The sequence below is a fragment of the Buceros rhinoceros genome, unplaced genomic scaffold, assembly GCF_000710305.1.
Source record: "Buceros rhinoceros silvestris isolate BGI_N320 unplaced genomic scaffold, ASM71030v1 scaffold9384, whole genome shotgun sequence".
Lineage (NCBI taxonomy): Eukaryota > Metazoa > Chordata > Aves > Bucerotiformes > Bucerotidae > Buceros > Buceros rhinoceros.
In genome coordinates, this window is record NW_010406539.1 from 158,049 (window position 1) to 171,610 (window position 13,562).

The following is a 13,562-nucleotide window of genomic DNA, read 5'->3' on the forward strand; positions in this document are numbered from 1 at the left end:
GAGCCAGCAGTTAAAAACTGTCCATGCAGCTATCAGCCCTCTTCAGTTTCTGGGTTTGACAGCGGTGTGGGTCCCCAAATACTTCTCTAAGATCTTAGGAAAAAAGTTCTGAAATCTGAATTCTCCTCAGTATTTTTTCCTCCATTCTACTAGAAGGAGTTTGCTGAAAGGGAATGGTTTGGTCTTCAGTGATATCTTTTTAAAAGTATTTTGTGGAGTGGTTAGAGCTGTTAACAATTTCATTTATTCCGCATGAAATTGCAAACGGTTGGAAGCATCTTCAAGCCAAAAGGATTTTGAAATTTTTAGCACCTAAAGCAGATGTGAAATTTTAAAAAGACACCATGGATGTCTTAATGGGCACCATAAAAATGAGCCCTATCTTCTCCATGAGAACTGGGCTATATGTTCCTTTGACAGTGGAACAAATTTCCAGCCTGTTTTACCAGTGAAGTAAGATGTAGAGATTTCTGAACTGAGATATGTAGATGTTGGGTGTACTTCTGTTGTGGTACTTCTATTGCTTGTGGTTTTTAAAAGGTAGTACTTCTTGTGAGGTGCTGTGACATCACCTCTTACTGTACCCTAATGCAGAGTTTTGTTCTGTTTCCCAGCATTTACAGAGTCTTTTTTTCCACCTGTGGTAGGCTGGTTTCCTATTGCACCAAACTGACTGAGGAAGAACATAATAACCTTGAAAAGAAGTAGTACTGCCTAAGAGCTGCTGCTATTTCTTCTCCCCTGAATGCATTATAAATTTTATATATGCTTTACTGATATGCTTGGTATTTCCAGTGCTGGGATTCTTTGTGTTCCCTCTGTTACAGATAGTTGTTCAGGCGCTGCAGTGCTCCCATTACTCTATTCTCTGGCAGCTGGTGAAAATCACTGAAGGTTCCCCTTCCAAAGTAAGTACATGTTTGGTCATACGGATTTTACTGAAGAGACACAACTTGCCTAAAAAGGAAAGATCTGATTGTCTGTAACCCCACCCGCTGTACTGTTGTTTTATGTTCTTGTCACATACATATAAAATGTTGGTGTTTTGATTTATTCATTATTTCAGGATCTGTTCAGCACCACGGGTACATAGAGTGGAAACTTGTCTTTACCAGGATTTTACTCTAGCTGATTTTTTTATTTGTATTGCTGAAGATACTTAATGTACTTTGAGTACAGCAGTTTGAATGGAAAAGTGATGTCGACAACGCTTACCTAATAGTTGTGAGCAGTACTCTTGATCTATATGCCACAGATACCCTAGTATTTATGTCTCTTTACCTTGCTTACCTTCTAGTTACACCTTCTTTGTTGCTAATATTAATGTAAGGTTACTAGCAGTGATGATTACTAATAAAAAGTAAGTGTACACGGGTGTAATGCAATAAGGACAATGTTACATCTAACTTGTTTGTTATACTTGGCATTTCCAGGACCTTTCCTTAGCTCTTTTCTCAGTCAGACGCCAGTGTCCTGTCTCTTTACGGCTTCTTCAAATGTGATACATCAAATTAAAATGGTATGAAAACCGAAGTAGGAAGTGAGCTTCCCCATTAGCATCAAAAAGAAAAAGGTCCTGTTCTAAAGGACTACTTAAAACAAGCATTTATGCACATGAAAATGATAAAAATACATCGTAAATTCTTTGAGTTGTTTTGAATACTGACATACATTGACATTTTAAAATAGCTACTGGTAAAACAAGAATAACCGTTATTCTTTATTTTGGCTTTTGTTCCCACTTTCCCCTCTCAGCTTCTTTAGCTTCTTTCTCTTTGGAATGCTGGTGGTATATAATATTACATCTTGACTCCTTATAACTGAGAAAACTGAATACATCCCATTTATTTTAAACAAACTCAGAATCTCATCACAATAAAGCATCTGAAGTCCTGGTAACTCACAGCGTTGTCATCCTTAGGGAGAAATGTCGCTTTGACAGAAGGAGCTAAGTAAGTAAAAGTGAATCCAGAGGCCATACATTGCTTCAGCCCCAGGTCCGTAAAACCAACACACCAAATAAGATTTTAATGCTTCCTTAGTAAGGAAAACTGGACTGCTCGCTGCCTGTGCAGTGAGGGCATGAGGAACCAAGCACTTAGAGCACCTGGTTGACTCTTCAAGCCTGGATACTGTCTTTCACAGCTTTATTTAAATTTTTCCCCATGTGCTCTTGACTGTTGGGTCTTCCTAGGTGTCTTACCTAGTCCTGAAGATGCCCAACAACTCTGTCCTCCTACTTGCTGGGCCTCTTGAGCAGCAATGCCCAGTCTTGCCTTGCTCTGGGTGCAAATGCTGAGACACAGAGCATGTGGCAAGGTGCTCAACTCCTTACACTGCATTTCTCCGTTGTTTTTGTTTTTACTAAATTAACAAGTCAATTCTGCTTCTGGAATCCCCAGTTGAAATCATATTCTAACCCAGAGAGCTGTTATTCACTCCCTTCAAAAATGGTGAGTGCACTGCATGCTTAGTTCAAGAGGAGCACTGCACTAACACCCTTCAGCTCTTCATACCTGGCCGGCAACCTCAGATATGCTCCCAGCTGAAATGGGATAAAGAAAAACCCACAGACCTCATGTGGTTGTGACATTTTGTTCTGGGGGGGCTTTTTCTATCAAACTGTCAATTGTAGTTTGTTCATTGTGAAAATAAATCTGATCTGCTTTGTATCTGCCATTTAATCCCTTAGGAGATCATTTTGCCCATGGCTGTTTTATAAGCCATGCTTTAGGCTTATAAATTAGCAGTTATTAAGGGAGATGACTTCTAAAGTATGATGTATGGGAAGACAAAGATGTTAACACGAGCCTCTCAGAATGAAAAATAGTGTATTTCATGAGCTTTTTTAAGCTTTTATGGGAACATTTCAGACACAGTATTTTAATATGTAGGTCCATCCAGCTTTCTCATATGACTTTGCAGTAGCTCTCATGATCTGAGGGCAGAGAGAGGTGATGGTTTGTAGGCTGAAGTGGTATTTTAGTAAACTGATGCATGCAGCTGTAGAAATTAGAGAAGCTTTTGGACACACAAGCCTTCCAGGCTTGAAATAAAAGCAGAAGGTCACAAAGCAAAATACAAGCTGAGAACAATTGTTTCTGTTTAGATACAGATGAGTTAAACGGTCTCTGAAAGAACAGGAAGGAGTCATTGGTACCTACAGGGGGTGGGAGCAGGGCAAGGTGAGGTGGTAAGAGAGTCACTAGGAGGGAAGGAGAGCTGGGTAGTGGGGAAGAGAAGGAAGGTGAAAGATGAAAAGGCTTAATGGGGAGACAGAAATTTAGAATATGTCATAAAACTAATCTTGACTCCTTGTTTTTCTGTATCCCTTAGAAGTATGATTTTTTTTGTTGCCGGGCTCATGTTTAGAAGATTATTTTTTAGATTTACCTTGAGCTTCCAGGCTGAGAGATCAGAGATGGAGGGATTGATTTGTAAGAACTGTTCGTCTGCTGCCAGCTGGGTCATTTGTGTGAGTTCCTGCTGGCAAACAAGAGCTGCTCTGTTTCACCTAGTTAGTTACCATGTAGGCAGTCAGCGCACAGCATAAAGTAAATGAACATTTTGGAATCCTAAGTACCGGATCCACGGGTGTTAACGTTTCTGTGGGAGGAAGTATTTCGTTCAGTAGGAGTGGGCATATGTTGTCAAGTTTCACGTTTCTTAATCAGGTGTGCTCTGCACCCATTAGGTGTGTATTTTATGGCAGGGAGTTTGCGGGTGGGATGGGTGGTTCTGGTAAGATCTCTTTCAAAGCGAGTTCTTAGAGTAAAGCTCAAAATTGCTTAATAAGTTTGTGTATTGTTCTAGGGTAGAGTCATGCATGACGACAAAGGGTATACGATTGGTAACAGCATCTTTCTGGAATGAAGTTGTTCTTTGTCTGGTGTCCAGATGGCTCTTCCAAAAATACAGCCTCTCTGCTAAGAGAGCTCTTGCTGTCCTGGACAGCTCTTCTGAGAGATGGTTTAGATTAGAGCTGTTGGGTATGTTTTGGATTATGACTGACTACCTGAGGTTAGCTCTGTTCGTCTATAGCCTTTATAGGTGTGGCAGAGAAAAACTCTTTGACTCCTGTGGTTTAAAACAAATTAGGATCAAGTGAGCTCATCAATTTATTAACAACAAATAATTAACCTCCAGGATAAGTATCAGGTATACAGCAGGTAAACCAGAATACTGGACACTTTGCTAATTCCAAACTACCCGTCTGTAACTGTTGACAAGTTACACACACGATTCAAAGATACACACACAAGCCCCCACTCTCAGAGGAAGTGTGGGGTACAAGCCCACTGCCCTTCTTCCAGGCAGTGTAATACCCTGCTTATACGTGGCTGCTGTTGGACGTGTGGGTCTCCAGCTTCCTGCGTACCCACACCCACAGAGCACTCCACAGTCACATGCAGGTGCTTGAGGTGTGGGTCCCTGCATGCTGCACCCCCTGCTGACAGCCCTTCAGGTGGGCGCAGGCTACTTAGGGCTTCCAGCAGGAAAGATGTGCCCCCAGGCCAAGGCAGTGGGGTTTAACTGCGTCCAGGTTCCATCCATTAACCACATCAAGGTTCCTCTCCAGGATCACAACTTTACCTGCTGCTTTTATACTTCTTTACAAGGTGACTCCTCCTTTTCTCTGAAGTTTCGTGGTAATCTCCTGGTTACTGTTCAGTCTGGTCATTTTAAGCAAATTCATTGTTCACTTCTCTCTTAATATTCTCAGTTTTTAGGCAAGCAGCCCCTCAGAACAGGCAGGTTTGGGTGTTCTGTTCACAGACACTGATGCACTCGTATTCCCATCCTATCAGCTGCTGTTTATCCAGCCTGTCACCAAGAGAGTGCTCTCTAGATTCCCCCACTCTCTGTAATATCATTTGTAGATTCAATTTTGATCATAGAACTTAAGCATAAAAATGTTTCAAAGATTTTAATAGAAGGGTGGTAATTGCTGATTATTTTAATTAGTAAGAAAGTCCAAATTCTCTGCCCAATAACCAAGATTCCACCAGTTAACTTAAAAACAGCACAGAGTTGGGGCAGAGATATTTTAAAACTCTTTTTCAAGGTAGCCTGTGAAAAAAAGGATGTACAGCGGAGTCACCTTGATGTCTAAAATCTGAAAGGAGAAGTTGAATACTAAAAGGAAGGTTGCAGCAGGTAACGATCAAATGTGTGAGCCTTGAAACACCCCTAGTCTAACGCTCTAATCTTTGGTGTCGTTTGTGGGAGCACTCTACTGTGAAACTGTTCTTCATGTGAAAAGAGCCTTGGGGATGGTTTCAAAGGAAGCTGGTAATTTCTCAGCAAGAGTCCTCTTGCCTGTAGATCTTGGGGAGCAAGTACAGTCTTGAGGTAGGAGAACTGAGGATTAGATTGTACAGTTGCAGTTTCCACTTAGATTTCTTCATGTATTCAATAAACCAGGGGCCTGGGACCATTGTACTGTGCACTGTATGTGTACGTATTGAAAAGGAAATATTTGCGGAGGAATAGAGAACAAAACCTTGGAGCAGTAAAAAAAAAGACATGAATAGAACAAACACTGAGGCAAAACAAAGACAAAACAGTACTGAATGAGCAGCAGCCAGACTAGCCAAATGTGTTGCTGTTACAAAGTGATTAGCAGGCAAGGGAATTAGTCGAGGGGATTTAAAGAACAACATAGTGACTTGGTGACTTTTCATATTTGTATGGGCACAATGAAAGAAAACACAAAATGCTGAAGGTAAGAAAAAAGCCACAAGGTGCAGAAGATCAGATTGTACCACAGCGGAGTTGAAAACTAATGGCTCTGGAACAGTGTCTTACCGAAGAGTTGGAGTTGCACAGGGAAGGATGTTAATACTGCAGATAGCTGGGTGAGAGGAAGGGCAGGGGGCAGACAGGAGGGGAAGCGTTGGGTTTGGAAGATGAACCCGGCAGAAGCCCAGCATTTCTAAATGGCCTCAATGGAAAAAACAAGATTCAGTTTAAAGGTGGAAAATAACTGAAGCGTTTTAGATACCAGTCTCGTGAACGCATCGTTCAGTTACAGGTGGTGGCAGAGCCAATACACGTCCTCCCTCTCAGCAGCTCGTTCTTGTTCCTGCCACAGACTACTTAGATTTGAAGATACTGCACTGTACAGTTCAAGGGGTTTTTTGTCCTGGGTCACCGTGGTGTCCACCAGTGTGACCCCATTGTTTTACGTTAGCAACCAAGAGGACAGTAAATGGTTTCCATACTGGTTTTTCTGCTGAAGCCAGCAAATCAGGTAGCCACACCTCAAGACCCTTGGCTGTGCGCCTGAAAACGGTAAAAAAAGACTTGAAAATCTAATGCATTTTTTTTTCTTCTTTCTCTTTTGAAAAAAAACAAAAACAAAACCCACTCTATAGTAGTCTGGGGATTTCTCCAAATTTAGAAGAGTTGCAGATGGCTCTGTAGTGTGTTCAGTCGGGCTTTGTTTTGCTGTTGGTAACTTGTCAAAATGAATCTTCATCACGCTGTCAAAAGCGAGGATAACAAATAATGTGTACCTACATGTTACTCATTCTTTCACAGAGAGAAAAATGGGGGACATACTCGTTCACTTCTTAACCTTTATGTAGGATTTTCCTAAGTTTCATTTTCTCTGTTGAATCCGTTAACATCTAAATGGAGGATCATTGTGAGAGAAAGTAGGAAGTTACTAAAGTGGTTGTAATCCCAGAGTTTAAAGGAGTAAATCTGATAATTCTGTCACAGTCAACTGATAAGCCTGGCATCAGTCCTAGGTAAAACCTTGGACTGACTGATAGAAAACAGTCAGTGTAAGGCTGAAGGGCAGAACAAACACGGCCAAGGGTTAAGACCGGAAGGAACAAATAAATTTGTTCTTGAGCAAATCGCGATTTTGACGGATAAGGAAACCACTTGAAATACCAGTTTCTCAAAGACATTAGTACCCCATTGTATTTCAGGTGAAAATGTGAATTTAGTGTCATTCATACTCAGAAGCTCAAAGCTAATTAATACATTAGAAAAAGTCGCAAGTGGGAAATAATCACACAGTGGGATAGTTTCTGATGCATTCCAGGAGATACCTGTTCTCTGCTAAAACCTGGTAATTTTTGCCAATCATCAGGGAAGATAAAGAGGAGGCATTTGTTTAAAATACAGATTGTATAGATCGATTGGTAAGCAAAATACAATTAAAATAAACCGAGGCATTTTAATGCTGCCAAATGGAAGGCTTATGTCTGGAAACAAGAAGGCTGATCAGTGGAAAATCATGACTTAGAACAGAGCAGAGCTGTCTTACAGATCACATAATGGCAAGGTGATGCGGTGGCACGAGGGATCCTTGGCAATATTGTCAGAGAAAAATTTATTAGGAATAGGAAGGTGAGGTAGCTCATAGACCTTCATATCAGAAAATCACACTTTATTGAAAATTGTAAGAGATTCAGAGATTTGGGAACGCTTAGGGTGCTTTGGCACACTTGCAGACCTGCCTTCTCTTGTGAACCAGTACAGGGAGAACATATGGACCACAAAAAGGCTTTTCAGTAAACAGAGAATAACAGATCTTACAGTAGGAAGCAATAAGAAAAGCTAAAACTGGAAGTGAGACACGTGGGCTGAACAGCCAGCATTATTAAAAACTGGAAATTTTAGCGAGGGAAGTGTTGCATATAGATTCTTTACATTTAAGTTGAACATCGTTCTGTGGGACACGCCGTCTCCCGTCTGAAGTCTGATAGAGGTCTCATGGAGGAGGCTCTGCAGGAGCAGCAAGCCAGCAGCCTTGGAGTGAATTACCGGCTGTCGTGATCCTTTCTTTACGTGAAACCAGGGATGGCCAACCCTGTCAAGGGAAAGGTCTTTCAGGGAATGGTCCCAGGTGCGTGTGAGAACTGGTGTCATCTGCGGGGCCCTGGCGGAACTGCTGGTGTCACGGGAGGAGAGCTGAGCGCTGGAGGCACGTGGAAGGCAGGAGCAGAGCGGGCAGCAGCATTGGTCGCTTGAGCAGCGCGGTAGCTGATTGCTTTGGTCGATGCTGACAAAGCTGGTCCTTCTCACAAAACTGGAAGCTAACACAAAGTCCTAGTGATTTCTGGTTCTTGTTCAGGTCTGGGTGTTTTGTTCATCAGGACCATAAAACAGTAACTATTTAAGGAGGTGCCAAGAAGCCACGTACATTTTCAGTACGTGTCTTGGTTATGATAGAGGCAGTTCTAGCTCTTCACGTAGGAGGGCTCTTTTTTCTTCTGTAATCGACTTGCTCTTTCTGTGTGGCTACTTGCTGCGTTCTTAGGATTATGCTCCAGTGTTTTGTAATTTTTTAAATAAATTTTTATAAATGTTATTATTTGTTTTCACTAGTTTATTCTGTCATCCATAAAAAATAAGTATTCACCCAGGGTGCGGTATTAATTCTCCCAGGTCAAAGTACTCAGCTTTCCTCCTGAACCTGCCACTGCTGGTACACGTAGTTGAAATACACATCAGTTGTCTCTAGATCCGAGTGATCAAGAACAATCACTCGTTATTTTTCCACTCACAAATCCTTTTTTTCTCGAGATCAGCACACCTCCCTCCTTCGTCCGTAACTCATCAGATTTCTGTGATTTGCCTTTACGTTTCCCGTGTCCGTGCACAGTTAGAATAACGTTTTTGTTGAACTTGAGACATTTTTTGGTGTTTTTCTTTTTTGTTCATGTTGATTTATCTTAGTACAGAATTCTTTATAGACTGACCTTTAGAGGCTGACCTTGATTATTAAACTTCTTGTTCTGAAACACTTACAATTTACATTCAATGTTAAATACAGACAATATAACTCAGGAATGCATTGTTTTATTATTATTATTATTATTTATTGCAGGGAAACCCTGGGTCCTTCCTCTGAAAATTAATTACTTGGTTTACTCCATGCTCTATGAATAGCGTATTTTTTTCACAGGCTTTTTTGTGTGGCTAGTTTATAGGAATGTATGAAATTACCACCAACTTTTTATTTTGCTTTTTTCTAGCAAAACTTTATTTATATTTATATATTATTCCTCTTCAATGTTTATTTTAGGAGGACTTGTTGGTATTGAGGAAAACTGTGAAATCCTTTCTGGCCGTCTGCCAGCAGTGTCTATCAAACGTCAACACTCCAGTCAAAGAACAGGTAAAGGAAATGTCTGTGACATGCTTTTAGAAAAGTGTGAATTTTAAACCGTAGTAAAACTCAAGACGGCACTATATCAAACCTGAAGTAAAGTCATTTCTCCCTTCTGTCTAAATAAAGCTGAACCAACACTCCCTTTTAAAGCACAGCTGATGTCAGGTTCATTGTTGATAAAACAATAAAGATTACCGGGATGTTAGGCTCGAGTTCAGCTGTCATAACTTCAGGATCTAACTCAATCTAGAATAGAAGCCTATTCCTCTAGGCACTGACTGTCTTAAAAGATGGAACTAAGCAGTTTTAGAGGGTGATTGGGGCCTCACATGGGCTGAATCTTTCTCTGCATGTTTCTGGGTTTCTTCCCGCATGTTACTGATTAATAGGGCGTCCAGAGCGACTGCTTTCCTGCCGGAGGCAAATGCCTGAAGGCTCGATGACATTTCATTATCTCAGTATCTAATAATTCAGATAAATGTAGTGGTGAATACTAATTATTGCATCTCTTTCCCATTGTGGCTAATGGGGAAAAATTGAGGCTAACAGTACAGGTCATACTAATGCATGTTTTCCAACAGAAAGAAAAAGCTAATTCACTCTATAAAAATACTCTGAATAGCTCTAAGAATGTGGTGGCCTCTCACACCAGCAAAAATCAGCACGTCACAAGTAGTTACAACTCCTCGAGACATCAGAGTGAAATATCTATTTAAACAGTGTCTTCATTATAGAAATATAAAGATCTTGAGGGTTTTTTAGGTTCTCATCAATATAATGATGATGGCTTGGGTCGCTGTGCTTCCCTGTCTGGTAGGCTGACTGCAAACCTCCCTGCGCGTGTGTGTGAGCATACGATTGCATAATAAGGTAACCGGTTATCCAGTGTGGCTCTCCAGTTCCCTGGTTGAGATTTTTGGAAAGCCACGCGTGCGCGGAGTGGGAATTTTCTGCTGTATGTGTTAGGAAATTGAAATAAAAGAACTGAAGTCAAAGGGCTTGTTGAAATGATTTGCAGTCTCTGAAACAGCCAGTCGCTGGTTGGTGTGATGCGATTCTATGAATATATGCTGATTTATATCAAGTCCTTTGACAGCTTTTGGTTGACAAATGCAAATTGCATTTCTGTCAGACCTCCGAGGATTTTGCAAAGGCTGTAGCTAACTGGCCTGTGGTTTTTGCTTGTGGTTTTTAAAAGGTAATACTTCTTGTGAGGTTTTTTTGAAAGATGGCTCTGCTTGGCATTTACACTGCGAGTTGATGAATATAAATCTTAAAGGCTTGGACGTGTCGCTGGTTTATGTATTTTTAAAAGATTATACGTGTCATTGTCTTCCAGCAGATTTAACTTCAGTAACTGCTTTTTAATATTCTGATTCTAATACTCTTGGCATATTTCATTAATATTATATAATGTGAAAATACAATCTCGTTTTGTGAAAATACCAACTATTCCAGCTGAAGCTAGCACTAATGTCTTCTCTGGACACACAAATGGTAAATGATCCTTCCCTCTACTCGCAGTGGTTTTGTTCTTGATACATATTAACGCGTTTTTATGCTATTACTTTATTCTCTTATTATTATTAGGCCAGTTTTGGTTTGGTTTGGTTTTTTTCATTGGTAGTTTAAGCTTTTCTTAGAAGCTGCTTCACAGTTCACACTTCTGTGGAAGCTTTCAAGCCTCAGCCTGACAAAGCCAGGACCAACCAGACCTAGAGACAGCAAATGTCCCAACCAGAGCAGGTTGGACTAGAGACTCCAGAGGTCCCATCCAATTAACCCTTCTATGACTTTTAAAATTTTCTTCCTTAAAAAGTGTATTTCTGCAAGTGCAGGACTGATTCTTAGCCCCTTTGTGTTACTGAATTTTTTTTTTTAGAAATCTGAGTACTTTATATTGTCTTTCTACCATATTTGATTCTTAATCTAGACATTCTTTCTAGAGAAGGTCAATGTAGATATCAAGGGAGGGAAAGGCTTGCTAAGTATATATAGAAACTGGACATGTATAGACATCTGTATCTGAGTCCACTGCTGTCTTCATACTGGACAGGAAAAAGCACTTCCAGTGCGTTATTCACCTGCTCATTTTTAGAGGTCTGCGTTAGGATGAGCTTAAATTCTATTGAGTGTTGAAGGAGTTTAGAGCAGGTGAGATCATCACTGAAATGAATAACAACTTTTTGGATCCAGTGAAGAAAAATCCCAGTTAGTGGCATCTATTTCCAGAGTCTGAGTAGAACATAAGTTTACAATGATTTGCATTTTATTCTTGCCCGACTGTAGCTCATTCAGATTTTGTAATATACTCCAAGAAACAAGTGAGCTGATGTGACGTTCAGCAGCCACAAGATCTCATTTTGGAAGTTTGTAAAGCAGATTGCTCTCGCTCACTACTTTACCTTACACTCGGTTTGCAAATACGTCTAAACACATGTTTAACTATCTTTGTGTTCAGCTCTTTGGAGAGGGGGAATATAGGACTGAGTTAAAGCCTACACTGGATTTCATGACTCTGACAGAGCTGTTTTGCAATCTCTCTCTGGTTGAAAACACCTCTGGGCTCCCACCTCCCTGGGAATGGTGACAGGCACTGCCTGGAGTGGGACTCCTGCAGGCTTCTGGGGGAAGAGGCAGCACATCCAGCACAGATTTTCTAGGAGCGTTTTCACACATTCACACTTTGAACCTTCCTCTCTTCCACAGTTTCCAGAACCTGAGGTTAAAGATGAGAGAAACTAAGATGATTAAGAGGTGCTTTCTGAAAGGTGCTGAGGTGTTGAATGTCATGCAGTCGAATGCAGCTGGCTGTGACACTGACACCAGCCACTGGGAACACAGTGTTATTGCTGTTCATGGGAGTATCCACAGATAAGCCCTGGAAAGAAATAAAGATCGGAATAGATGCCTTCTTTCTCTCTTCTTAGGTAACAGGGTATAATAGTAACAAGCCTAAATCATTGATAATTCTGCCCTGGTTGTTTCTTACCTGGATTTGAAAGCTGTGCAGAGTAACTTGATTCTTTTTGCAGAGAATAGTTGGTGAAATTCTACAAGAATTTCATTGCTTACAGCAGCTTCGCTGTATTTTCAGGATCTGGCAGTGACTCAGCTTGGATTTTCCCTCATAATGTTGTTAATTTTTTGCTTGTTTAACTTTCCTAACTGTTTATCAAGAGGTGTTTTTTCTTTACTATGAATTTAGCTGCACTCCTTGGATCAAAGGGAGATTTAGAGTTCTTTTTATAGGGAAGAAATGGAAGTTTAATGTGGATCATCCCGGACATGGAAGAGGTAGTAAACACAGTTCCTTACACAGGAATCACAGGCATAAGATTTTAAAGTTAGGGAAACCCCTTATGAACACTCTTTACAGCACACAACTACCCACAGCTGAGAACAGGTAAAGCTCATTTAATAATAGCTGTGGATATCTGGAAACCAGATAAATGGTATTTTACATTTTACTTACTTGACTTACGCTTCTTACTGCATTCTTTCTCTCTTGTCTTTCAGGCTTTCATGCTGCTCTGTGATCTCTTGATGATTTTTAGTCATCAGCTGATGACTGGAGGTCGAGAAGGTCTTCAGCCTTTGGTGTTTAATCCAGATTCAGGCCTCCAGTCGGAACTTCTAAGCTTTGTGATGGACCACGTCTTTATTGACCAAGATGATGAAAACCAGAGCATGGGTATGTAGCTTTCGTGTTTTCTACCTAGCTGTTTTTTCATAGAAGACACAGAAGAAAGAAGAAAATAGAGTTTTCAGAGAAGTTTGCTCAGATGTTTTCAGGATTATTCCTCCTTTATTTTTGGGAGGTGTGAATGTGAAATATTCAATATTTGGTACTACTTGTGTTAAAGGAGAATAAGTACTTAGAAAGTTTACTTCATAAAAAAAGATGTTTTCAGAAGACAAGGGATTGGCCTGTAACTACATGCTATAAATCTGGACAAAATCAATCTTCCTTCACTGCTCTATATTTTTCTTAATACTTATTTCCAAAACAGTTTAGTCTTAGTTTAGCAGCAGACTTTATTTAATATGGCTTCAAGGGAACAAGTACAATGGAACAGAACATATCAAGAAATCCTTTAGATTACTAAGCAGAGTTACAGGATCCTGACGGCAAACCTTGCCAGCAAAGCTCTAGGCAAAGGAGGCCTCAAGGAACCCTGATGTTACTAAAACACCCCTTCTGCTCCTCCCTAAATTAATCAAATCAAGCCTGGGACATCACTGATAGGGTTGGAGACCAGGAAGGAATTTGGGAAAGTATCATGTGTGCTTGCTTGTTCCCTTGCTCTTTCCTAGACACCTGCGTGGCCACACTCTGAGAGGCTGGAGTCTGAGGTGACCCCGTCTCTACCTCCTCACAAGCATGGCTCGGGATGTTTGGGTTTCAGTCAGGAAGAGGCAGATATGC

General features: G+C 40.7%; 1 protein-coding gene across 1 annotated transcript in view; it reads left to right on the forward strand.

Annotated features, from left to right (window-relative positions):
* STAG1 (stromal antigen 1) overlaps positions 1 to 13,562 on the forward strand; it is a 149,356-nt gene that overhangs the window by 114,894 nt on the left and 20,900 nt on the right. The window contains exons 21-23 of the mRNA XM_010134146.1: positions 828 to 908; positions 9,047 to 9,139; positions 12,653 to 12,827. Coding sequence (XP_010132448.1) covers positions 828 to 908; positions 9,047 to 9,139; positions 12,653 to 12,827 — 349 coding nt within the window. The remainder of the gene's footprint in view (positions 1 to 827; positions 909 to 9,046; positions 9,140 to 12,652; positions 12,828 to 13,562) is intronic.